This window comes from Sparus aurata, chromosome 1 (genome assembly GCF_900880675.1).
Source record: "Sparus aurata chromosome 1, fSpaAur1.1, whole genome shotgun sequence".
NCBI classification, from domain to species: domain Eukaryota; kingdom Metazoa; phylum Chordata; class Actinopteri; order Spariformes; family Sparidae; genus Sparus; species Sparus aurata.
The window spans coordinates 12,778,221-12,804,776 of NC_044187.1; the positions used below are offsets into that span (position 1 = coordinate 12,778,221).

The 26,556-nt window shown below is 41.5% G+C and overlaps 2 protein-coding genes across 2 annotated transcripts; one reads left to right on the top strand and one right to left on the bottom strand.

Moving 5' to 3' along the window:
* Positions 1-2,458: 2,458 nt before the first annotated feature.
* On the top strand, positions 2,459-6,467 carry fgg (fibrinogen gamma chain). Its single transcript, XM_030417535.1, has 9 exons — positions 2,459-2,603; positions 2,694-2,747; positions 2,840-3,026; positions 3,127-3,211; positions 4,524-4,654; positions 4,938-5,071; positions 5,256-5,440; positions 5,608-5,885; positions 6,071-6,467. The coding sequence occupies exons 1-9, from the start codon at positions 2,541-2,543 to the stop codon at positions 6,253-6,255; spliced, it is 1,302 nt and encodes a 433-aa protein (XP_030273395.1). The 5' UTR covers positions 2,459-2,540; the 3' UTR covers positions 6,256-6,467.
* A 3,211-nt stretch (positions 6,468-9,678) lies between these two features.
* klhl2 (kelch-like family member 2) lies at positions 9,679-23,857 on the bottom strand. The gene is made up of 15 exons (XM_030434155.1): positions 23,269-23,857; positions 18,469-18,588; positions 18,262-18,368; positions 18,039-18,160; positions 17,151-17,313; positions 16,866-16,975; positions 16,617-16,733; positions 14,867-15,016; positions 14,653-14,770; positions 13,084-13,281; positions 12,844-12,945; positions 12,513-12,641; positions 12,260-12,400; positions 12,020-12,163; positions 9,679-11,280 (listed from the first exon to the last, which is right to left on the bottom strand). The coding sequence occupies exons 1-15, from the start codon at positions 23,334-23,336 to the stop codon at positions 11,252-11,254; spliced, it is 1,818 nt and encodes a 605-aa protein (XP_030290015.1). The 5' UTR covers positions 23,337-23,857; the 3' UTR covers positions 9,679-11,251.
* Between the last annotated feature and the right edge of the window lie 2,699 nt (positions 23,858-26,556).

Sequence of the window (26,556 nt, forward strand, 5' to 3'; positions counted from 1 at the left end):
CATTTCCTCACTTTCCTGACAAGGTGTGATTGCTGTGTATACTCTCTTTGTTTTTTTGTTTCTTTAAGAAAAGAAAACTTTATTCGAAAGCGCTCAGACTTTAATGCAGATTAGCACGATTAGCATTCCTAATCAGATTACCCCGAATAGATTAATTTCATTTTCTTAACACCATCGAAAAAGGTTCAGGGTTTGACCAATAAGGTCATATCTATTGGTTTATAGACAGACATGATTGATGAGCGCTCAGCAGTTACACCGAGGAGATTTCTGTCCCTCTGCTCTCGTCTAAAGATCCGCTTTGTGTCAGAGTTCCAGCTCCGGTTCAGTCAGCAGTCCCTCAGCTGCACATGTGCTTCTTACAAATTAAAGCCTGTGAAAAACGTACTTTGTTTTCATGCTGCAGCTGATTTCCCTGCAGGAGGAAAATTACTTAAACTCTGTTGTCATGAAGAATATTTTTTTTGTAAAGCTGTGATATCTATTAGTTATCTACCGATAGCTCCGCCAGTGATTCACTTGTCTTCCTTATGTGCTACAATTGACACATCTGCTGGGGTCAAACATATCGTTAATGCATAATGTTAATATTTATGTTAGTTGTCGATCACATTTAGCTTCTTGGGGACATTTGTTAAAATATACAACATCTTTTCACTGTGATATCACAGTAAATCTCATTACAAACAGTTGAATTTATCTCAATTCTTTGTGTCTTCTCTGTGCTCTGAATGCTACTTAACCCTCCTCTTGTCTTCGGGTGTTTAACGGCAGAGAAAACTCCTTAAATGTTGTTTTTTCAACTCGAAATTTTGACTGACCTTTTCCTAAAGTGACCCCAAGATTAGAAAAAGGGAAATCTTGCCTTTCTTCACATTTCCATGGAAGCTGCAGTGGGTCATTTCTGACCCGGAGCACAAGGAGCGTATACAGGATGTGAAGACAGGAGGGTTCAGTCTTCAGTTTGAAGTTGTGCTCACTGATTGTAATGTGTGTTTGTTTCGTTTAATGTTGGTCCACTCCCCCTAGTGGTTTAACCCACCACTGCAACCAAGTTTCAGACAAGAGGTCAGCACCATCCACCAAACCGCAGCATGAATAAGTGAAGGGGTAAAACTGAAATTTTAAGAAATAATGAATATTAATTCACAAACTGTCCTGATTAATCCTGCTGCCAGAGCTCATAATCATTTTGTTTCTTTCACTGAATATATATCTTCAATGTTATACGCATTATATTTTTGGATGGAAGCTCATTTCTGGCCAGATGATATGAGCCTTTGTGATATCAGCAAATATGGTACCGTTGTCCAAAGAATCAATATAATATTGTGTCTTTATCAATGTAGTGATTTACAACCCTATTTGGGTGCAGACCCGGACCTTCTGGAGGAATAAACACCCGGAGGAGAGCTCAGAGATGACTTTCACACATTTTACCTTTTTAAAAGTGGATATATCTTCACTCTCACCTCTCAAGTAAACTTTTTGATTCTCTGCGTCTGAACTCTCTTGGAAACATTTGGGCTAATCTAAGTACGAGACTCAAAAATATACAACAAACATACAAGCTAATCACTTTTAGAAATTTGAACGCAGAATTCTTACATAATAAATCTTCAAATCGATTGCGGTCTTGGTTACAAGACATCAAGCCAGCAGAAGTCTCCTGCTTCCAGGTGTGACATTTGTTCTGCAGAGTTTCAAACATGTAATTCTATTCAATATTTTGGAAACAATGAGAAGAACACAGGAGAACTCACTGTCTCGCTTACAGCTGAAATGATTTTATGATATTTTTTTCAGTCTCTCCGGCCTTCATCAGGTACGGGATTTGTGAAGTGTTTTCATCTGGAGATTTTCTAAATTCTTCCATATGTTCAAGACGCCATATTCAAATATGTTTAACTGACCAGTTCACAATGAGTATTTTCTGTGATTTCACAAACAATTTCTTCATCCAGACTTTGTTGGCGCGGCTTTGTTGACAACACACTCGCGTTAATGTTTGACAGGGACGTTGTAATGGTGTATGTTTCTTTTTTTCCTTTTTTTTTTTTGAGGAATGACTCATGCTGTGATTTGTCTTTGATTTTTATCTTAGGATGATTAAGAATTGTAAACAAACTGTGTTCCAGTCTGAGTTCTTCTTACTGGAAGAAGTTCAGTTCAAATACGATCCAAGTGCAACTGAAAACAAATACTCCATGAGGTATTTGATAGAAAATGAAGCAGCATACAAAGCTGAGCCATCGCTCTTTTTACCTTGCTTGGTCATCATTACCAACGCTGCGTCATGCACAAATATACTCTTTATTTTAATGTCATATTTGCCTGTGTTCTGATAGCTTCAGAGCCCGTCAGATCTGAGAAATGACTGCTGTTGGACATCTGAGTCACAGCTTTGTCCTTACACAGTGAGTGGGATGTTTGCATATGACCCTCTTATCAGACAGTGAACTGAGGACCTTGTTCAGATAAATATCCCGCAGAAGTTGAGCAGCTCTTCATTCTCCGAGAAGACAAGTGGTCAAAGCAACATGGCTCCATCACTTCTCGCCGCCGCAGGAGGACTTCTGCTCCTTTTCTCCTTCTCGTCAGCAGTAAGTCACCGACTTGACAGCTTTCCACTCAGAGTTTTCTTGAGCGCTAAAAGTCTAAAACCATTTTGTCTTTTTCGTGTGTCTTTGTAGCAAATCAGAGGAGACAACCTCGGATTGTCATCATGCAACCCAAATGACGGCTTTGTAAGTACACGAATAATAAGCTTTGATTGTAAACATATAGGCCTGTGAGCGCAGTTTTGATCAATGCTTTTCTCTGTCCTGTGTGTGTGCAGGGAAGGTACTGTCCCACCACATGCGGGGTGGCCGATTACATGCTGAGGTATCTGCCAAATGTGAACAGGGATTTGGACAGTATGCAACGGGATCTCGAAACAATCGCCAATCTGACTCAGGGGGCCGACGAGACCGTCGTCTACATGAAAGATTCTGTTACTTCGGCTCAAAAGAGTGGCGGACCAGGTCTGTCTGCTGTCTGCTTTGGTGTCATCACGTCTAAATATTTCAAGCATTGTTGTCAAGTAATGTCTGATTTCTTTTTTCTTTTCTTTTTTTATGTCAGACACACACTTCAAAAAGTCATCAAGCATTCTGGATGATGTTCTCCGGTTCGAGAAGACCATCATCACTCAGGAGCAGCAAATATTGTAGGTGACGCTCTGAAATGATAGAATTTGTCTGTGGTGGGAAGTAGCAGAGCAAATATAGTACTGCGTGTCAACACAATGTTGAGTCACCAAAGTATTTCTGTTATGTTTTACTTTATACCTTTATATAATCCAGTACAATTATTACACAGCTGTAGTTACTATGTTGTCTGATAAAAAAAAATTGTTAAAGATAGAACCCAAAATTCTAAATTTATAAAATTTGCTTCCTTTCTACAAGTTTTAACATTAAAGTCTTCATAACCATATACATGATAACAATCCAGTACATTGTTTAAGTGCCTCTATTTTCTGCTTCTTCAGACTACCACTCCACTACATTTTGGAAATATTGTACTTTTACTTGACTATATTTATTTGATAACTTTGGTTAGGATTAGGGTTTTTTTTTTTCATGAATTCTAACGTAAATCAGCCTAAAAAATAAAAGTAATTCTTAGAATAAAAATGTCAGGTCCGATAATCAGCCAGGTCGACCCATAGCAACAATATACATACATTATGTGTAATCATACAGTATGTTTAAGTTACATTTCCTTGTTTTTTGATGCGTACCTACATTTAATATTGGATACGTAAAGAATTTTACTCAAGTACTATTTGTATGAGGGTTTTTCACTTTTACCAACTAAAAATGTTAACGCCTTATCTGAAGTTTTTCTCAAGTTTGACTTCAGGGTATTTTTTTAAAAGACTGCAAGAATCTAATTATTTGATATAATTTTTAATATAAGATATATAAAAATATAAAATTAACTGCCACTGCGACCTTAACGTATGATACTTTTTATAAGTATTATACCAGTGCAAGTCTTGCTTAACACTGTAAATTGTAAAACTTAACTTCACTTTAAGAAAGAAAGTCAGGAAACCGACTACCACAGAATTACCAAGTTTAATAAAAGACTAAAAAATTTGTTGCTGTACGAGCTAAAAAGCTTCAACGACTCCACAAATTATTAGTTAAAGTTAGATTTTACAGTGTACCATCCGCCCACACCTTCGGGTCAATGCACACCAAGCCTCCACAACCACACAGTCGCACTGACCACAGATCAATGTGGCATTTTGCCATTTGTAAACATTTGCACTCAGACTCGCTCCAGACATTTAAAAAAAAAAAAACACTTGATTTTAATCATATGTCATGTCTTTGGTTAATAACTTGTTTGTTTTTCTTTGTTTTATATCATCTACCAATTTAGTAAAATGTTTGCGCCTCCTTGTTTTTTGCTTTTTTTTTAGACATAATTGCTCAGAATTCTGCTCATATTTGTTTCCCTTGTTCCAGCGAACTCCAGAATTTAATCACATCCAACGAGAGGAGAATGGCGGAGCTGAAAACACTCTCCATTCAGCTGCAGCAGAAATGCAGCGAGCCCTGCAAGGACTCAGTTGAGATCCAGCCCACCACAGGGACAGGTACACCCACACACACAGAAAAAATTCAATTCACTGACCTTCGGGCCATTCCCATTTCACAAGAAGTTTCTCAATCACGCCTCATCTGAACAACATTTGTCCTTGTTCAGTGTTTAGTTACAGACTAAAATCAATACAGTGCTTAAGTGCAGAGTAAGCAATCTGTTGTGACCTGATTTCACACAGGTTATTTCTAAACTTTACGATCAAAAGAAATGCAGACAAAACAACGTTTTTTTGTCATATTTTAGACTTTTCTTTCTTCTTTCCCTTTTTTAATCAGACTGTCAGGACGTTGCAAACAAAGGTGCCACCACCAGCGGTCTTTACTATGTTAAGCCAGCGACAGCCACAGAGGCGTTCCTGGTCTATTGTGAGATCGACAACTTTGGACGCGGCTTCACAGTTATTCAGAGGGTATGCTTTGTTTTTATTGCTTCACAGTTAAGGATCATCGCTCTTTCTTGTCCTCATCTTTTGCTGGATGATTTCAACAAATTATTTTGCTGAGGAAGACATTAATACACAGAAAAAACTGCTTTTGGTCTACCAAAAACAAGGGAAACGTTACATGTAATAAGGTAAATCTTTATGTCCACAGAGACGCGATGGCAGCGTGGACTTCCGCAAGGACTGGATCCAGTACAAGAACGGCTTCGGTTACCTCTCACCAGACGACACCACAGAGTTCTGGCTCGGCAACGAGAAGATGCATCAGCTGACTGCCACTGCGACCATCCCGACTATCCTGAGGATAGAGCTTGTTGACTGGGATGGCACCAAGAAGTACGTACACACACGATAACAGATTATGTAAGAGGAGAGCAAAGGGGGCTCACTGACAAGGCAAACATAACAAGGCACAGATGACGGTTTCCTTTTGAAGAGGAAAAAACTGTGCAGAGGTTACAGAAGACCAGCGTTAACTCCCTCTGTGGCCTCGTTTCTTCCAGGTATGCTGACTACAACATGTTCAGAATTGGATCAGAGGCCGACAAGTACCGCCTGACGTACGGCTACTACTTTGGTGGCGATGCCGGAGATGCTTTCGATGGCTTTGACTTCGGCGATGATCCCAGCGACAAGTTCTACACGTCCCACAACGGCATGCAGTTCAGTACCATCGACCAGGACAACGACAAGTACGATGGCAACTGTGCTCTGCAGGACGGCTCCGGCTGGTGGATGAACAGATGTCATGCTGCACATTTGAACGGCAGATACTACCAGGGTAAGAGCACGTGGTCAGAACCAGCGCCAAACCATCTCATTGGTGTTTGATTGCATGATCGGACTGAAAGTCCAAGAAGTGTGTTTTTATTAACAAGTCAATAAGAAGCACCCGAAGACAAAACTCCTATCCTAGCCCGTATTATCTGATGTCCTTTCTAAACTGTCCTTGGTCTCTTCATTTAGGTGGCAGGTACACGGAAAAGGATGCAGGTGAATACGGCTACGACAACGGCATTATTTGGGTCACATGGCACAACCGCTGGTACTCCCTGAAAGAGACCACCATGAAGATCATTCCCCTCAGTCGCATCACAGCAGGCGGACAGACTTCCGGGGCGAAGCAGTTTGGCGGACTCGGCGATTCTTAAGGAGTAGTCCAATATGCTTGTGGTCCGTTTATGCTGCGGTGGAAGTGTTCATAACATGCCTCCCCTTGGAGAATCTTTGACTTCATGATGTGTCCTGGGTGTGTTGTGTGCATTTTTGGCTGATCTGACCTCACAGGACACTGACGTTCACATTTTCCTTGTCTTCTTCAGCGTGGTTTTGAGCACTAAATAAATGTATTTTCTTAACCAAATATGGTTTGTGATCATTTCATTGGACAATCTCAGTTCGGACTTTTAATCAGTATTCTTTGGAAAACAATGTAGGCATGGGACAAAAGCATCTTGTAAAAGGAAATACCCGGCGTGTCTTGATGCAAAAAGACATACAGATCTACATGTAATGCAATGCAGCAGCTTCAAAATGATTAATTTCAAACATTTGTATGTTTTGCTTCATCTATAATGGCAATGACCATTAATAACATTCAGTTTCCGCAAATGTACAGAATCCATGATTTGGATTAGGCTACATTGTGACCTACAGAGGTTTCCATCTTTCTGTTCACTCAGAAACCTCCAAAATCTGAAACCCTGTCCTATCTCAATTTAGAATTAGGCCTACAGTTAGGCTTTTTGTTACTACAGAAACATGTTTCCTAACTTCATTTAGGAAAAATAAACCCTATCATATCTGGGAACTGGAGAATCATCCAACTCCAAACTGAAGAATTTCCTAATTTGTTGTCCTTATTTAGGCAGATGGAATCTGTCCTGACTTCACAATGTCTGCCCGACTGACAGCACCACTGTTGGTAGTTCTGTTTGACAATGAGACAACTGAGACAAATAATGTTGTTTTTTGAGATGGTAAAAAGCGAAGCCAACACTCATGTGAGGCTTTTAGAGAAGTTAACACCAACATTAGCCTGTTGGAGAAATTGGGTGTTGGGTTTTAAAATGAATGCCGGCCACTCATCACAGCCAAATTTGAACGCTGGTCTTTTCTTGTCCAATATAGGAAGCACACTTGTCAATGAAATAAGTTCTGGTTCAGATTTCTGAATGAAAGATGTGAGGTCTGAGATAGGACACAGTCATGAATTTTTGGTTTTGTTTGTTTTCTGTAGGCCATGCCAGGTCATAGCCTGTCCTTAAACTTACAAGATGAATTTTGGTCCTAAACTGGATTGTTTGAAGTTCTACCGCATGGCAACCTGAACTAGTTACATTTGTTTGGCACTGAAGGTTTGGATAACCATTAATCAATGTACCCTGTCCTGGTACACAAGACAGGAACACAAACGCCACGCCTACGCTCACTGGAGATTACATTCATGCAAATGAAATTCATTTTATCGGTATTTTGGGAACAGTTGTTTGCAGTGGTGGAAAGCATTGAGATCATTTACTTAGAAGTATCAATGTATCAAACGTTTCACTCAGTTTCACACACGAATAAAAAATTCTGCTAAAAACTTTTTTCACTCTGTTTCAAACATGAAAAAAAAAATTCTCCCTAAAAAGTTTTCTGACTTGGTTTCTATGGAATTAGATTTGTGCCAAAAGAAACAAACAAAAATAGGAATTTGAGAGAACATAAAACTAATTTAAAAAATAAAACTTATGACTTGCAATCAAATGATTTGTCAAATAGTGTAAAGTATTGTTCTTTTACTCTTTTAATAATGCATTATTTTGTTTATGGTTCCCTCTGCTTCCCTCTCTCCGCTCAGACTGTTGTGCTGACTCTCAGCTTTGCATCTTTTTTTTTTTTTTGCATCAGTTTTGGCACAAACCCCTCGAGTGTGCGGACTTTTTCAGCAGAGCGTCCCCATTGGTTTATTAGTTTTTGACTGACACAGCTGTGTAGGTAGCTGGCGCGCTAAACGAAGTTGGCTTTGAAGCAGAGAGAAGAAGAAGATGAGGACGACGACAATGAAGAACAACAATAACAATCCACAACAAGATAAACTATTTAAATGTAAGTAGTAATTACATACTGTACATATATTGTTCTTCATTGTCGTCGTCATCTTCTTCTTCTCCTCTCCATTTTAAAACATCTGAGCTGTGTCATTCAAAAACCAATTAGCCAATGGGGACGCTCTACTGAATAAGCCCGCCCACCCGAGAGGTTTGTGCCGAATCTGCAAACAAAAATCAGCAACAGTCAGAGCGGAGAGAGAGAAGCAGGGGGAACCGTTAACAAAATAATCATTTGATTGCAAGTTATAGGTTTCATTTTTGGAATTAGTTTTATGTTCTCTCAAATTCCTATTTTTGTTTGACATTTAAGAAGTTTTGTTTGTTTCTTTTGGCACAAATGTAATTCCATAAACTCTCACCTCAGAATCACCTCCAAAATGAATAAATTCTATTTACAGTATCCTGAGTTTTGACCTTATGTCAAATCAATTCCTTCAGAGGTTAGCTCATCGTTGTCCTTGCATCAGCTGCATCTATCACCCTATAAGCTTATGGGGAAAAAATCTTATGAATATCAACATAAATAAGTTTCTGTCCCAAATGCCCTAAATCCTAAACTTCAACATCTGTGTCAATACACATGTTTTCTTCATCTGTGAAAGATATATCTGACTGTCCACACATAAAACTCTGCTATCAAGTTATCAATAAAAACAACATAAATGATCAATATTTTTTCTAAACATTCTTAGTTTAATGAGCTGCAGCTGTGTGGATGTGTGCTAACTCCGGTCACTGAGCACATACACAATATATTTTCTAGGGAGCATTTAGGTATTGAGACACTTTGGGACTATCTACAGATCTAGGAGCAGTTTGAAACACTGCTATCACTGAGGTGATGTACTTCTGCTATATGTCCACTAGATGGGCATCACTGACAAACCGTGTGTTAACCAGTCAGGCGGTGAATCCAGTGAGAAACAGTCAGAACATCTGAAATGTGCACGTTTACAGAAAATGGCAGAAAATATAGAGGGCTAAACAATAAATAAATTAATATGGCAATAAATGTACCAAAACCAAATTAATTTATAAAAAGCAGCTTTAATTTGCTTCCATGTATTTACCTTTTTTGTTAATTCAACAATTAATTTACTTTCCTGTGTAATTTCACATTTAATTCATTCATTTACATTTTTTTACATTCCCGATTTATTTACAATTTGCATTTCGGGTGGAACCGTCCCAATTTAATATATGAATTAATAACTGCATTTATTTCATGCATGGAATGGTCTATAAATGTATTAATTGAGCCGTTTCTATATTTATTTATTTTTATTTTGGCAGGTTCAGTCCTCCATAGAGAGACTAATTTAAGATGAGTGTGTAACTGGGAAGGCAAATGATGCCAGCTTTTACTTTTACTGATCAGAGCCAAAAAGTATTCATTTTCAACACTCACCACTAATAGTGATGTATAAAATAAAACTCAACAAATGTATCAACGTTATTGAAATATCACAAACAGCGTTTTTCCATTTCAATGTTTTACTGATTTGGCAAAGTTTTAAAAACAGAGTATATCATTTCACAGCTTTAAATACAAGAAGCATATTTATTAATGAGAATATAAAACAAGTAATGAAACATTTTCAAAGTCATTAGCCTACATGACATTCTTCAATACACTGACGAGAAACAGCGATACCAGTTACTATTATAGCAATTTTTTTTTTTCAATATAGGAGGAGAGAGGGAAGAGAAAGAGACTGAAGAAAGAAAAAATAAATCAAGACTAGGTTTGGTCACTTTCCAGAAAGAGAAGAGAACAGATTAGTAAAGTAGTAAAGAGAGATGGAAATAAAGAGACATATTAAAATTGGCACATTCATAGTACGTCAGGGTGCGCAGTAGTTAATAGGGTTGCTACACCAAGGGGAGAGGAGGGGGCTGCTGAAGGAGAGTCGGGGGACCATGCAGTGAGTTCAGGCTGCTGTTGTCATTAGTGGTTACAACCACAGCAAAGATGGCTGCCAGGAGACAGTAAAGCACTGATACATCCAACTGTTTTCATCTCAAACAGCTTCTCCCTCGGTCCGTCACTGTTTTTTGGCAACGCGAACGAGGCTTCTCTCCCTCACCAGAAGAGTTCCCATGAAAGTTTTTTTTAATACTTTTTTTTTTTTTTTTTTTTTTAAGTAGAAATGTACATTTCCTTGTGACTCCCTCTCCCTCGGCTGTTCTGAACTCATGCAGGCTAACGCAGCATCGTCGATCTGGAATCAAACTCCTCGTCCCCGGTGCAGAGGTGCAGAGTCCGGCTGAGCTCTGTCCAGAAACAGTGCTCGAGGCGTGAGAAGAGGAGGAGAGGAGAGGAGGGACGCGGCGGGGGGAGGGCGGGGTGTAGTTTGACATTCAGGCACTCTTGAAACAGCCACACGGCAACAATGTAAAAAGGTCAGAGGTCAGACAGAGTGCGCTCATGCGGCGTCGGACCAGGCGTCACCACACAGATGCACACGAACACGCATGCTCATATGTGCAAGCGAAGGAGCACCTTTAAATGCAAGCGCGCGCACACACACTCATACGGACACACACACACACACACAAACACACTTTTCAGGAGGATTAAAAAACGAAGGAGAAACAAAGATGTCAGTCCCAAATGGTCCTTTCTCTGCCTCCCTCTCCCATAGATTAGATCAGTGGTCTCTCTCTCTCAGAGCCGCTTCATGTTAACATTACTAATGTTAAAGTAACTTTGCAGTTAAAGTAGCTTCATGTCAGTAGCGTTCAATGACACTGCAACGGTGCTTCAAACTGGTTTGTGTCCAGTCGCTGTGGCAGTCCTCCCAGGAGGGGATCAAGACGCGGGTTCAATCCCCCCCGGTTTGTTACAGCTCCCCCCGTTCAGGTTAAGTGCAAAAAATCTTCATCTTCTTCCTCAACAACAACAACCTTGTCATTTTTCTTCATCTTCGTCAGCGCCTGTGCTAACGTGCTAACGCTGACATCGAAGCATTGGCATCATAGACAGATCCAAGATCAGTATTCAGCAGAGTACAGTCTGCTCGGAATCAATGGCAGGAGTCAAGTGCAGTCATAAGGGCTTGTCGATCACAGTCACACCTGTGGTATGAAAATAAATATATACATATCATTATCATGAACATATTATCACACTTATGTTGGAAAAATCTACTACAGTGATTCTCAAAGTGTGAAGGTGGACTGTGACAGAACGGCAGGTGGGCCACAAGAGGTCATTTACAATACGCTTTTTCATTTCCTAATTTTGCAATAGTAAGTGAAATGACCATAAAATATGTTACTATGATTAAATAATAGAATTTAAAAACATATTCATAACTGATAAAACAAGGAAGTCAAATATCAGGCTCTTCTTGTTTTATACATTCTTTATATTTTATCGGTCACAAAAGGGGCGAAAACGTGAATTTAGGGAAGAATTTAGAGAAAAAAAGGTCCCCAGAACAGTCTGAGGCTAGAAAGGTGGCAGAATTCAATTAAATCTCTACACAGACATATTATTATTGTTGAAATTTGGATTATATATGTTTTCAAATGTAAAAGTGCCTGAGAGTACCGGCCCACTTCAAGCACACTTGCTAAGTTATTTGATTTTTAGTTCAGGGCTAATGTTTAAAATCTGTATAATAAAGTTTTTTTTTAAAATGCATTACATCAGACAAAACTGGTTATATATATGTAAAACAAAAACTGATGATGAAAACATTCCACTAAACTATTGCCCGAGTCTTTTTCCAAAGTCACCTCTTGTATAGGTTTGGATGCAAAATGTCAAATCAAGCTTTCGGCCCCGAGCGTTCACGTGTCGCCTACACACCTGCATAACTTCGTCCTGTGCTCATGCAGGTCGGCAGTAGCGTCCACTTGTCCGAGTTTGGATTGTAGAACTCCACGGAGGCCAAATTGCAGCTGCCATCGTCTCCTCCCACCACGTACAGTAAGTTGTTCACAGCACACACGCCTGAAAACACAAACAGAGCAAAGATTAATGCACATCCAACGGAGCAAACATCTCGAACAAGAGGATGCGTGGTTGGACGGACGGGGTCGGCGTTACCTGCGTTGCGTCGACACATGTTCATGTCAGCTACCTGTCGCCAGCTGTTAGAGGCCGGATCGTAAACTTCACAACTCTTCCTCACTAGCGGGCCGTCGTGACCTCCCACAGCATACAGCAAACCTTTTAACACACCAACACCTGAGGAAGACAAAAGATTTACACATTTTACATTTGGTCAAAAGGAGAAAAAACACTCTAATCTTCCACTGAGTGTGTTGTGTTGTCGGATTAACGGAATAAGTGAATGAACCTGCTCCGCTGCGTCTCGTGCCCATCTCGGCGATGTAGCTCCACGTGTTGCTTTTAGCATTGTAAGCTTCTACTGTACTCAGACACTGTCTCGTTGCACCATCATAACCACCGACTGCATACAGGATCCCTTAAAAAAACACAAGAAATGACGCAGATCATAATTTAGAAAGCAAAGCCAGCGTTCAGCTCTACAAACCAGCTTCAATTCCTCTAAAAAAAACATACAAAAATGTATTAATTGCGGTGCTACTGTGTCTGTGTTTCTGTTATTTTGTCCAACCTCTGGTCTATTTCTAAATGCAGGCTGTAAATCTGAGAACTGTATTCACCGTTGACAACACCCACTCCCACGCTGCTCCGTCGGGTGCTCATGGGTAACACATGGAACCACTCGTCTGTCTTGGCATTGTACGCCTCGATTGTCGACAGACCTGCGAACACACACAGGACGTGGAGCAGAAACACCATGAGAATGTGCAGGGCTCATCGTTTCCTGTTGTTACACCCAAATAAAAGCCTGAAGGGGGATTCACTGTCTTGACCTCACTGACACACCATCACAACTGTACCTGTGCTGCCGTCGAAGCCCCCCACAGCGTACAGGAGTCCGTTGAGCACAGCAGCTCCGAGCGTTGATCGACGGTCCTGCATGCTGCTCACGCTCGTCCAGCGGTCCATCATGGGGTCGTAACAGTCGACCGTCCGTACGCGTAAAGATCCGTTGAAACCGCCTACGGCATACACGCACCCGCTCACGTACACCACACCTAAAGGGAATCAACACAGGAGTTACTCACACACCCGTCGAGTGAGGGCGATTACTGAGCAGAGGAGGGCCGCCTTCATCTGTGAATTTAATCTTGAAGATCATTTTAGTCATTTATCCAAAACACAAGAATTAGTCACAATATCTCTGCTATCACATTTTTAATTAACAGCCCTTTTTGTACGATAAGTTGTTTTTGGAGTCTCATCCCCAATTTGTTGTGATTGTAGGATGGGCCTGCCGCCATACTAGAGGACCTTTAATATTTAGTAAAAATACATATAATTATATACAAATATCTAACACTGAGGACAGAGCAGTGCAGATGGCAGCTCTGTCTATGGGTGTGTGATGAAAGATGGTTAGAAACGCGCCACCAGGGGGCAGCACGGTAACAAGCATGTGCTGTATGCAGCAACACCCAGATCATATTCAAACATGCACAGTACCGAAAAAACAAACAGGGGTGCATCAGAACATGCCAAGGTAACCGACACCTGAGTCGAGAGCATACGCAGCTGTCTGTCCAGATGTTACCACAGTCTGGAGTCGTGTCTGTGCTTCTGAATCAAATGTCAGGGGTCCTGCACATCGTGTCCTGTTCGATAACTTTGTTGCCAGACATCAGGAACTCCAGTAGAGGCAACACACAGGCCCTCATTTTATGGCAACAGTCACATTGTAACGGGCAAAGCCTCATTTGGACAATCAGTCGTCTCTGATAAAGGAGAAAAACTTTCTGTCGACCCAAGGAGTTGGAAAAAAGGCAACACAACTTAAACATTTTTAACAGAGGTGTTAAATCATGGCTGGAAGAGAAACGACGCTGTTCACATAACTAATACACCTGCACAGACATTACTGATACTTCACAGTTCTGTATTTTTATACATGTATTGTAATTTTATTCGCCCTTTGGTGTCTACTTTTATTTTTTCAAAAAGCCTCCAATAGTTCTTGAGCATGTACCAGTGTTACCGTTATGTCCATGTCGAAAAAATCAACTAAAACTGAATATATTACGACAGGTCGACGAGGCCTGTTCCTTTTTCATACTCTGTCGGGGAAACGCAGCCTCCCTTTGCTTGAATTCGGAGGACATGACCAGCCAATTCTCTGCAACCCTCCGAATCCTAGTAGTGTTCAGGTGGAAATATCAGATCAAAGTGTTTGTCTACCAAACACAGATTAAATGACGTTATACGGAGAGAGTTTATCAAATATTAACCTTGTACAATATTTGCCATATACATAACACCTGTTATGGCTGTCTGAGGGCTGATAAACTTCTATTAACTCATTATTTGTAAGTCAGCGTACCACAGAGGATTCAGCCGATTCATTGTGATAAGTGCAAATGAGGGCATCCCACCTGCTCTGCACCTCCTGGTCGGCAGCTCGGCCACCTGGTACCATCGCTGCTCCTCAAAGTCGTAACACTCAACACTGCGGATGGCCTTGGGAGCCTGGCCTCCGACCACAACCATCACCTAAAAAGGCAGGAAATCATCAATTGTGCAGATCAACTCTTTGTTCTTATTAACTAAGAGTGAGTTCTCTCAACTCCGTAGAGAATGCGTGGATACCTTAGGACAGCAGGCTGGCGTCCTCATCCGTGTGCGTGCGGTTTTCATCAGAGCCCTCTGGTCAGCTGGCAGCAGGTGGTACTTCATGGCCTCGATCAGGTAGTCTTTACACGCGCTGCTGTTCTTTATCAGAGACTCCTCCTCCACCCGCTAAACACGGCCAAAACAGCGAGAGAGGAAGCATTTAGTTAGAGGTGGAATTTTAATACTTCTTAATTCGACATGAGCCTTTAAAGTAGTATTTAAAGAAGCGGTTGCAGAGGATTTCTCTTCTCCCTCTCAGACAAAATCACCTTGTCTTTCATGAAAAGTGAAGCAGTGCTCACATTCGCTCCACCACAGACAGACAGACAATGGAAATACTTGGCAAGAAACTGCTTCTGTGGTAGTTCCCGCCACAATAGGTGTCTCATGACCACTAAACACACCCATCAGGTTTCCGGAGGCTTTGACAGTTACAAATTTGTCCACAGACAGACGGACATGGTGAAGACAATACCAGCGGTGATACGGTGGAGGGGAATGATTGAAACTGGGTTAATTCCCAAACACACCAAAGTGACATCAGAGGTCAAGCTGCATCGAAGGCCGACTGTTGTGTCGGCTCTCGTCTCCTCCTGCAAAGCTGCACTTTAACACACTGCAAAGACTGTGACCTACGTGAAAGGAGATACCTCTCTAGTAAATTACAAACCGTTGTTAGGATCAAGCAGCATTTTTTGACACTCCTCTGGCTTATATGGCCACTGCAGATCGATAATATGTCTGATAAGAAGTTGCAAATGGTACTGGCGAAGAGGTAGAGGAGAAAAAGAGGGAGAAACTGCGCTCAATGCCATGAAGTGGAGAGCCAATGGCCACATTCCTACTTCCTCGCTCCAACGACATCCATCCTCAAAATCGGCCTTCGTTATGATCTCAGTTTCTCAGTTTCGTGACTGTATCTCGCAGCTTTGATGCTACTGGGCGGACAAAAATCCCATCCACAGACAGAAATTCAAACACCTGGCAAAATCCTAAAACTCACTTCCGTGTTAGTTCCCACTATGACAGACACACAAACGCGGGCACAGACCCACAAACTGAAAACATTAGCAGCCAGCGCTGTCAATGCCAGTATAAAAAACTAGTTGGACAACGTCTCCTGTAATCTGGATGTGTAAGCAACATGTTGCCTGGCTGTTTGCTAGCAAACACAGACAAAATGTGTCCTGCCTGAGTGTTGAAACAAGACTGACACTGATGGATAAAGCAGTTCCTAAGCAGCAGTGGTGGTTGAACTGTGGTGTATTTATAGTCAACAAATAGCCGACAATATAAATGCCTCATTATCTGGCCAATGAATTATAAATGTATATCATGTATCCTGACAACCAGGTTCTGTAAGATAATGCTAAGATAAAAATGTATATCTTTTTATTAATTAATACTGCAGTAGATTGAAAAGAAATAGGGGCAAACGTGCTCCGGTACAATTTAGATTTGTGTGAGAATCAAGGGTGAGAATCTCAATAATCATGCACACTTTATCACTCTTTATGTAATCGCATTCACTCATTTTGGTTTATGGACAACAATGTGGGAAAACTGGCAACAATGGAAACTCCAGTTTATCACGCTGCTGCTTTCTCAAACCCCCGTGAGTCCCAGTTTAGCTGGACCCGTTCAGAAACCGCAGCTGCACAAGTCAGACGCTGAAGCGACACAACAACGGCTCAATTCAAAGACACCCAGATGCAGACGCTCGTACCTGAACCAGGTATTCTCTGGAGAGAAGCGGCAGGCGGACATGTTCCATCAGGTGAGCCAAGTGTTCCTGCCGGACGTCTTTGTCGTGGTTGACCCAAGCTATCACAGCCTCAAAAACCTACAGAATGAAGTACACAGACACTTTAAATCACATCTGGTACAGTCATTTGTTCATGTTGCCCTACCTGATATAGCGAGCAGGGTGTGTGTGTGTTTATGTGTCTGTCTGTGTGTGCTTGTGTGTATATACCTTCTCCTCTGTGGGGATGGTGAGCTTGTCGCTGGCGATCAGGCTGGATACTTGCTCCATGCCCAAATTGAGGAACTCCTCACTCCCGACCACCTCAGTGAAATGTTGCTCTGTCGTGACAAAAAAAACGACTTTGTGACTCAACATTTTCATTAATTAAACCCGCTCTCATTCTGTCTCATCCACTGTCCCACATCCTCACAAACCCATTTCAGTGGAGCAGCAGACGCTGTTCACACACACACAAATACAGACATGGAGATTTGCACACACACACACACAAACCTGCATAGCTGTTGGCCTGTGTGAGGAGCTGAGAGCAGGCGTGTAGGTCGGCGAAGGCTCGTATTCCCAGACAGTTGGATGGATGAAGCTGAGAGCTCAGGAACTCGCAACAAGCTTTCTTCACCTCGTTCAGCTGGAGCAGACCTGCTGCGGGCAGCAACGCCTGGCAAACACACACACACACACAATATCCTGCATGAAGTGATAGCTTTGGTATATAATGCGAATATAATTAAAATTGCAGGGTAGCAATGTGTGTAGAGACACCATCTTTATCTCAGTTGATCACAGGTTCAGTCACTTAAAATGACCTCTTTGTTGCTGCTACAGTTTCCTTTAGTGAGAAACAAATCTGCTCCACTAGAGACTTCTCTGATAAAAGTGTGTGGATTGAAGTTTAAGATGTTTCCAAACCAAACTATAAATAACAGTGCCTTTTACGTTTGATTTAATCTCTTACACTTCCCAAACTCTTGAATATGACCCAAGGAAAAGTAAAAAAAAACTGGATTGGCAGTATATTGACTGTTCAAGGTGTAATTTGTAAGAAATTGCCAGAATTCAAAAGTAGCTCCAAAACTATAGGGGGCAGCATCACAGCTGACCGCAGCTCATTAGACTCTTTGCTGGAGCTATTTTCAGTTGTAGCGACTATTTTCAATTTAGCAAGTAGCTCGGTTACGTCTGCCGCACGACAACCTCGGATGATGAGGGGAACACTGCAGTGCGACCTACAGAGGCCAGTTTGAAGACTGAGGATACAGTAAGGAGGTGATTTACAACAACTCTGACCACGACAATGACTCTGGGAAAGGAGAAGTTATTATTTTGTGTGTGTGTGTGTGTGTGTGTGTGTGTGTGTGTGTGTGTGTGTGTCTGTGTGTGTACCTGCACATTCTCCTCTGTGACCTGGATCTCTGCTGTATAGATGTAGTCCACCAGCAAGCCCAGAGTCCAACCGTCCATCTCCTTTATCCTCACCCGTTTCGCTCTGCTCTCTGCCATCTCACCTGTTTGCACACACGTGTTAGACAACCCTGACCACATAAAACTAGGACATAAAACCAAAAAAAGAAACTGAAACAGAAGGACGCAGGTGGAGAGTCCTGACCTGTGAACATAGCGTGGAAGTAGGGGCTCCCTGCAGCCAGAACCACCCTGTGAGCAGCGATCTCTACATCCTCCGCCACTATGGTCACGTCGCACAACAAGCTCTGGCTGTATGGGCATTAAAGAGATCAAGAGACAGGAGGTTTAATGTTTAACGGGGGCAGCCAGAGGATTCAGGAACAAATGACACAACAAAGAAATGAATCACCTGCGCAGCTCGTTCATGACTTTGAACGCCTTCCTCATGTGCCGAGGGTTGAGAGTGACAGGACCTTGCCTCTCGACTCCGTCGTCTTTGTCCAGAGCGTGTGGACAAAGTCTAGTGCACCTGAGAGGGACAGCACAGATATATGAACATGAAGCAAACACACAAACATGTACACACATTAACAGAGAATAACTGAGTAACGATGAATGTCTGGGTTCTTATTTTGCACATGACGGAGGGCCGATATAATGTCATCTTGGTTCCCTCAGGTTAATATACCTTGAGCACCTTGACGAACTCCCCCCCCTTTCTATGCCTCATAAACTACAGTCTACAGTCTCTGAACTTATTGGTTCTCTTATTAGCTTGGAAAAAAAAACACATACACACCATCCATCCATAAACACCAAGCACAGACACCAAGCTACATGAAGAAGAGGAAGCAGAGGGAACAGTATGAGTCAGCTCTGAAGCAGTTTACAACTCTGACCTCATGACTTTACAACTCACAAATTACACAGAGCTTTTCTAGCCTTACAGACCACTCGCATATCCTTACAACATAAGTTGGCATTCATCTATTCACAGCCACGTTCATATGATGGTGGGAGAGGCTACCATGCAGGGAACCAGCTGCCCATCAGATGCAATATGGAGTTCGGTGTCTTGTCTAAGGACACTCTGATATGTAGACAGCAGAGGCCAGGGATCAAAGCAACGACCGTCCGCTCTGTGGACGACTGCTTATACGTTTTCTCATTGCAATCTCATGTTGTGCTGGGAAACCTTGGGTCACGGTATATTCATGTGGAAGCCACTTGACATGCACAACCCACCAAGACCAATTATACTCTCTCTTGGCACATCTCTCCCAGATGGCAGTGGCCCTCCCAAGCGGGACAATACCCAATGCCCCCATCACGGATTGAACCTGGCACTGACCCATTAAGGCATGAAAACACGACCTCCGGAGGGCTACTGTGGTGTCTGGCACCAGCCTGTTGGCGACGAATCCTTTGAGTCCTGTGGGTTGCGATGTGGGGCCTACATGGATCAGACTGAGACTCCGATGCTTGATAGGATTTGGATCTGGGGAATTCGGAGACCAGGTTGAGCTCTTTTTTTATGTTCATTGGGCTGTTTGTGAGCATTTCTTTCCAGTGTAAAGAGGTCAGATCTTCAGCAACACTTGTAGTATATAGAACAAGGTTATTATTAGACCAAACGGTTTTAAGCTTGTGGCCTTAATCAGAGTGGAGTACCTACAAAGATTATGTGGCTTCACCCACATTTTGGAGAAGAGCAACTAAGAAGATGGTGCAACATTTAAAGTGTTGCTGCAGTTTTGACCTCTTTATACTTTTTCCCCCCTTCTCCTTGCACCGGGGAAGTCAGGGGAAGTAAATAAAGTTGTGCCGGAAAACCCTGACTCGGCTTCTACAGCTTTGGCAGTGTGTCCGGCACGGTGCATTGTCCTGCTGGGAGGGCAACTGCCATCACCATGAGGGGAATACTTGGCCTGCGATGGTGTTTTGGTGGGTGATTTGTGTCAGGTGACATCCACATGAAAGCCAGGACACAAGGTTTCCCAACAGCACATTGCATTATAACCAGGGCTGCACAATGTAGTCAAAAAAGAGGTTATTATGATTATTCTGACAGATATTTTGCCGTATGATTCATACTTTTCCTTACGTCTGGAGAACCACGCTTGTCCATATTGCTTTTCAGATAATATCTAAATTAGTTGTGCAGCCTTAATTCTAACGAAATGATCAATCAAACAGTGTTCCCTTCTGCGTTTCGATGTCATTGCTGATTGGTGTATATTTTTGGGCATTCACCTCTAGAGACTTCCAGCCATGTGGTGTTGGCTTTATCTTCTGAGGGTTTTCAGACGCCGCTTTGCTTCCACCACAGCACAATACTTCCAATTGCAGACAAAGTCCCCATGAAAAAAACTGTTCACAGCGTGTTGTGTGGATTATTCGGAGGAGTTTGGTCATTGTGAGCAGAGATTGTTGCCGTTATGTGCTTTTAAAAATGTAATTTTTCACGCTGTGATCGACACATATTAAATTCCATTCACCTCTGTTGTGTTTGGGTGTGTAACTGGGTAGAATGTTAGAATATAACAAATGTAAACCCACCTTTCAATATACGTAATTCAACAGCAGCACAAACTAAACCCCCAACACTCACCTCCCGTCCTCAGAGCAGGACATACATTTTTTTTACGCTTTTGCTTCAAAATTACATTAACAGTTTTCTCTACATCTACAGCTCAATTTGTCCAAGCCCTAAACACAAAACTGAGAAGGGTTAATCATTTCCTTCACAAATCACAATGTTGCATGGATTTCATTAGCAACATTGGATTGCCTTCCTCTTCCTCCTCCTCTCTTTCCTTCACACTAGTCCATTTTTTTCCCCAAAAGGTCACCTGAGGCCTCTATTACACTCTGAACATTGACTGAAGTGTTTTGTTTTTGATCCATTAGGTTTGAGTTTTCAGACTCAAGTATGTATAGTTCTCGTTCTTGTGTACATACAATGGAGAACAATTGTAAGTAAAGATAAGACAGACCAGAATATTTATTCTGGAATAATACTGACTCTGCTTCAGTTTTTCATTGTGTCAATTGTTTTGAGGTGAATTGACTAAAACCACACACTTATTTAAGGATACGCACCAACTGAATTTGATATCATCTATTAAATCTGGTCCTCAAGTGGCTGCTGTACAAAACGAGACCACAACATGCGCAACCATAACTGATTTTAAAAATCAGCACATCATAACACTGATTGTGGCGGTTTTTGGGCCCACCAGATAAACCTTAAAAGTCTTGGCCTTTAAAAAAACAGAAGCCACTGAGTGTAAATTTGAATGTGTATTTGATGCACATGTTCAGCACTTCAATCAATTACACAAACATTAAGTAATATTTAGCAGTGCTGCACAGAAGAAGAGCTCAGATAATGTGCGTGTAGTAAAAGTACCAGTACTTGCATTTTTAAGTTGTTTACACTGACGAATTTTACTGTTCGAGTTGGAGCTGATTATACATTTACGTCTGGTGGTTCCCAAACTCAGGGTTGGGCCCCTCCACAGGGTCACATGATAAATCTATGGGATTGTAAGATGATGATTAATAAGGGGGAATGTTTTAAAAAGACAAATTTACACAGAATTGTGTCTAATCTAAGCAGTATCTTAAAAACCCCAAAACAAGCAAGTGGAGAGAAAAGTGGTAGGGATGCACCATATGGATTTTTTTCTAGCCCCATACTGATTATCCATAATTACTTGCCTCTCATAGTCGTTACGCATAAGATAACCGATAATTTCACATTGTTGTATATCCAAAATAAGTCTCTAACCTGCAGTCCATGCACACCTGAAGGTAAGAAAGGCTCAGATGGTGAGCACAGAGGGATGGACGGCTCTGATTGGATTTGTCGTGTTGAAACTTGAAGAGTTTCTGATTGCTTGTTGAACTTGTATTGCAAATTGCAATCCTGTTGTCTTCCAGTGAAAGTGTAAACCGTCGACAGCGGTAATGACACGTTTGGCTCACCAAGAACTTGGTATTTCACCTGGATGGGCGTGGCTTTATAGAACGTAGCAGTGCAGCTCTGTGACCGCCTCAGCCCGTCACACTGGGCGCACACTGTTTTCAATAATTTGCGTACTTGACCTCAGATTTTTGTGCCTTCTTCTGTTTTGCTAGGGAAGCCTTCAGGAAGTCAGCTCGTACTCTAAAGACAGACAAACAGATCGCTCTTTTTGTTGTGTGGTCAGAGCTTTTAATTGTCATTTTGTTTTTAGACTTCATAATTTTTTTGTTGTTAAGTATCTGAAATAGTATCTTAAAGGTCCTATTTGTAATAAATATTTTTGGGGTCTTTGGGATTCCCAACTCATCAACAAAAACGTTTAAAAAAAACAACGCTTTGGGATTCTCGGACGGGTTGGCAGCCATCCCAAAAATATTTTTTTCTTACAAATAAACAGTTTTCAGTCGCAGTTTGATTAAGTTTAGGCAACAGAAATGGTTAGGTTAAGGAAAAGATCGCCATGCAGATTACAATTTTAATTTCTTGTTGTTTATTAGCAGCTCACACACTTTCAAGGCGCCTGATGTTTCAGAGTTTGTAAAATGCTGCTCCAGCTTGGCCTCACATCACCTGTCCTGTTTATCAGCTACCAATAAATAACCGATAACACACATTTCCCGATATCAGTCCGATAATCTATCAATATGATATCTATCTATCGAATATTATGTTCTTGAGTATTTGCATCTGAAATGTAGTTTCAAAGAGCAGAAAATGAAATACAACACACACAGACACACACACAGACACACACAAGCAGCCTCTCCCTTTCATAATAAAACATCCGACTCTCACAAATTTATGCTGTTCAATAAAAAAAAAAAAAAAAAAAAGGAAAAATCACGTGGCCCTTGTTTTCTGTCACAAACACACCCACACACACATGGCTAATATAACACATACACCCCCCTTTTTGTGCCTATTAAACACAGCACATCAACACACTGTGACATGATAACACAACAAACACACACACACACACACACAGACACACACCCTCCAGTGTGTTTGCTGCTGCTGCGGACAGGCTCGGTGCGAGTCCCCGGGTGTCAGTGAGCGATCCCCCCGGTCAGCGAGCAGCCACACCGGCTGGCCGCTGTCTCTGTCAATGCGGCACCATCAGTCAAGCAGCCAGTGGGAGACGTCAACGCACACACACACACACACACACACACTTACAGCGGATGACTGTCCATGATTCCGGTGTTTTTCAGAGGCTGAAAACTTGGCCCAGCGGCATGCACCATTCCATATCCACACGATGTCGTCTTTGGTGGGTCTTAAATCAAGCGGCGATCATGTGTCCGGAGGCGGCGAGACGGCGGGCTGTGAACCCCAGCCTGCTGCTTCATGTAGAGACACACAAGCCCCGACTGCGGTGACACTCAACACTAAAAAACACGTTGCGATTCAACCCGGCTGTTGTACCCCAGTGGACCGCTGCTCCTGTCGGCCCCCCTCTCCTGCCGAACAACGCGTAAAAACACAATTAAAAAGGCAGCCAGACGCAGCGTCAGAGGCGGCTCGCTCCGGCTCGGTTCGGTCCGCGCTTCATTCCTGGGTGTATCTGGGTGCGAGAGGCGGACGGACAGCGCTACCTGTTATTTTCCAATCGCTGATTATAAACGCACAAACAAGGACATGTCGGCAAAGACGGTCCACCGAGCGGCGAAGGCGTCCCGCAAGAAAGCACTGTCTCCCTCTAGCTGTGGAAGACTGACCGGGGGGAGAGACACGGAGAGGACCACAGCAGCCAGCCAGCCAGTCAGCCAGCCAGTCAATAAACAGTCAGCTCAGATGGATCAGCACCGCAGGGATCAGTACGTACACAGGCAGGTTGAAGCATGTGATACCACCTGATGTCACAGTTTTACACATAGACTAAACCCTCATACATTTTATGTTTTATAACTTTCATTTTTTGTTGTATTTTCTCTGTGTTAATGCATATTGTATACATTTTGTTACTGTTTTCTTTTGAAAGTTCAACCTCTGCTCAAATAATATGTTTGTAACAAGCGGGGTTTATTACAGACAGACGGCTAAAACCATTCATATGATTATTGTTTCCGTCTATCTGTCATTATAGCATAAAATCATTCATACATCCCATGTTATTTGGCTTATATGCCAAATTCCAGGTACATTTTCCTTATCTAGGTTCAATCTTTCATTCTGTGGTCCTGGGTGAGTGTTTGTCATTTTTACTGTTTTTCACTAAATAGGGTAAATGTACCTGTGTTCTCCTTCTGTCCTACAGGGGACTTTGTCTCATAATATAACATATCTCTCATGCAACTGCTGATACATTTGATGTTTGTTTAACTTTAATTTTTGGATAATTTTTGCTGTATTAACACATATAGTATTTTCTCTTTTAGAGGTCAACCTCAGCTCCAATAACATGTCTATAACAAACTGGGTATATTACAAACAGGCAGACTACACTTAAGCCATTAATATTTTTTTAAAAACCCTAAACTTTGTTTAACAGCAGAGAGAACCTCTTAAATGTTGTTGTTTTTTTATGATTTGTTTTTTTACTAATTTTATCTTTTTTATGATGTTTCCTAAAGTAACCCCAACATTAGAAAAATGACGTATTTTATTCATTATTCACATTTCCATGGAAGCTACAAGATTGTCTTCGGGCAGTCGCAGAGTCAGTTACAGACTACAAAAAACAGACACACACACACACACACACACACACACACTGCTGATTGATCTCAGACAAAACTAAAACTTTCTCGTGCAGGTGTACCGTCACCTTTCCCCGACCCCATACACAACTTACAAAGATCAAAGTTCAAACAGTTTCACACACAACCATCGAGTTGTGTGTGACACTTCTACATTCAGAGTGTCTATAACGTGCTGCTCATATAATATGTCTATAACACACAGTGTATATTACAGACAGCTAAAATTATATTCATTAAAACCCTTTCAGGTTTTCAGTTCTGTGGTCCGAGATAAGTTGTAATGTTTCCCTTTTTTTCCCTAGATAAGGAAAATGTACCTGGAATTTGGCATATAAGCCAAATATATACTATTTCCCTTGTGTCATATAGGAAGCTTTTCCTCAATGTACACAAAAATGTTGCTATGTCATCATAAAATACTATATATTAAGTATATGGAAAATAAGTTTTTTGGTTTTTTTTCATTTAAATTTCATAACTTGACTTATTACACAAGATGTATTTTCCCGATGCGTAATGTTGCATCAGTTTCTCTTTTTTTCAGACACACATAGGCTTCCACTGCATAAAAACTGAGCCAGAGGATGCACAACAAAGGTTTACACAACTACAGCTACTTCGGTTAATTACGCATTATCTCAATTAGAGAATGTGTGAATGGAACAAAAGGGAAGCCCATTTGGAGTTCTGCAAATAATCCTGTCAATCCACGGTTCCCTGTTTTTCTCATGCCAAGTCCACGGACCCATTTTGCAAAAAAGCTTTGTCCCCGGAGCCCATCTGTGAAGATTTTTGTCTGGCTGTACTGTCAGCGGACAGGCGATAGCTGTGAAACCGGGGAGAACAAGTCTGTTATGGTGTGAAGACGCTGAATACGTTACAGGCTGTCAGGAGGCTCAGTCATGGCTTCTCTGAAGTCATTTCTATCATGATTTCTTACAAAAGTGACGGGAAGTTAAAGCTGTCAGCGGGGTTTTGTCTGTCCTGTAATGACAAGACTCCACTTTGATATTTATTGTTTTTCTGTAATGTGTTTTAAAGCATGCATTACAGGGTTAGGGTTAGGGTATAGTTTTTTATAGTTTTATAGTTTGTAGGTGCTGCTTTTCTATTTCTATTTATTATTCTCATTATTAACTAATCACTCACATATGGGAAAGCTTACTCAGTGATTTAGTCTTGAATTAACATAAAGTTTGGGCACTCGTGAGAGACTTAAAGGATACGTTTCAAATCAATTTTGGATCTCAGAGCTTCTGGAGACTTGGATTACGCTGGGAGAGCTTTAGAGAGCCATTTTATGTTTGTTTGTTTGTTTGATTTTGGTCCCCGTCTGCTTCAGTTGTTTAGAAGAATACTGCAAGACAATTTTGCTGTGAAGCTCCAGAAATGTCTTGTTGAATACAAAACTTTGACTGACTCTGTTGACTTCCCCCCAAATGCTGATGACAAGATCATGACTGAATTTTCATTTTTGGATGCACTGTTCCTTTATTTTTTACACCAGTTTAAAGAATGAAATTTCATAGTATCTCTTTGTTAAACCCCTCTTTCTAGATTTAAAGCACTTCCAGAGTCACTGAATACATCTGTCTTAATTGCTGAGCACTGCTCTTTATGACTGGTAAACTAATGTTCATGTGTGAAATTGTCAGAACGCCCCTTTAAATTCTACTGTGAATGCTTGAACCTGTTTTTAATCAGAAACATGTGAGTATGTGTGCAGTGTGCAACGACAACAGATAATAAAGACTTCAGTCAG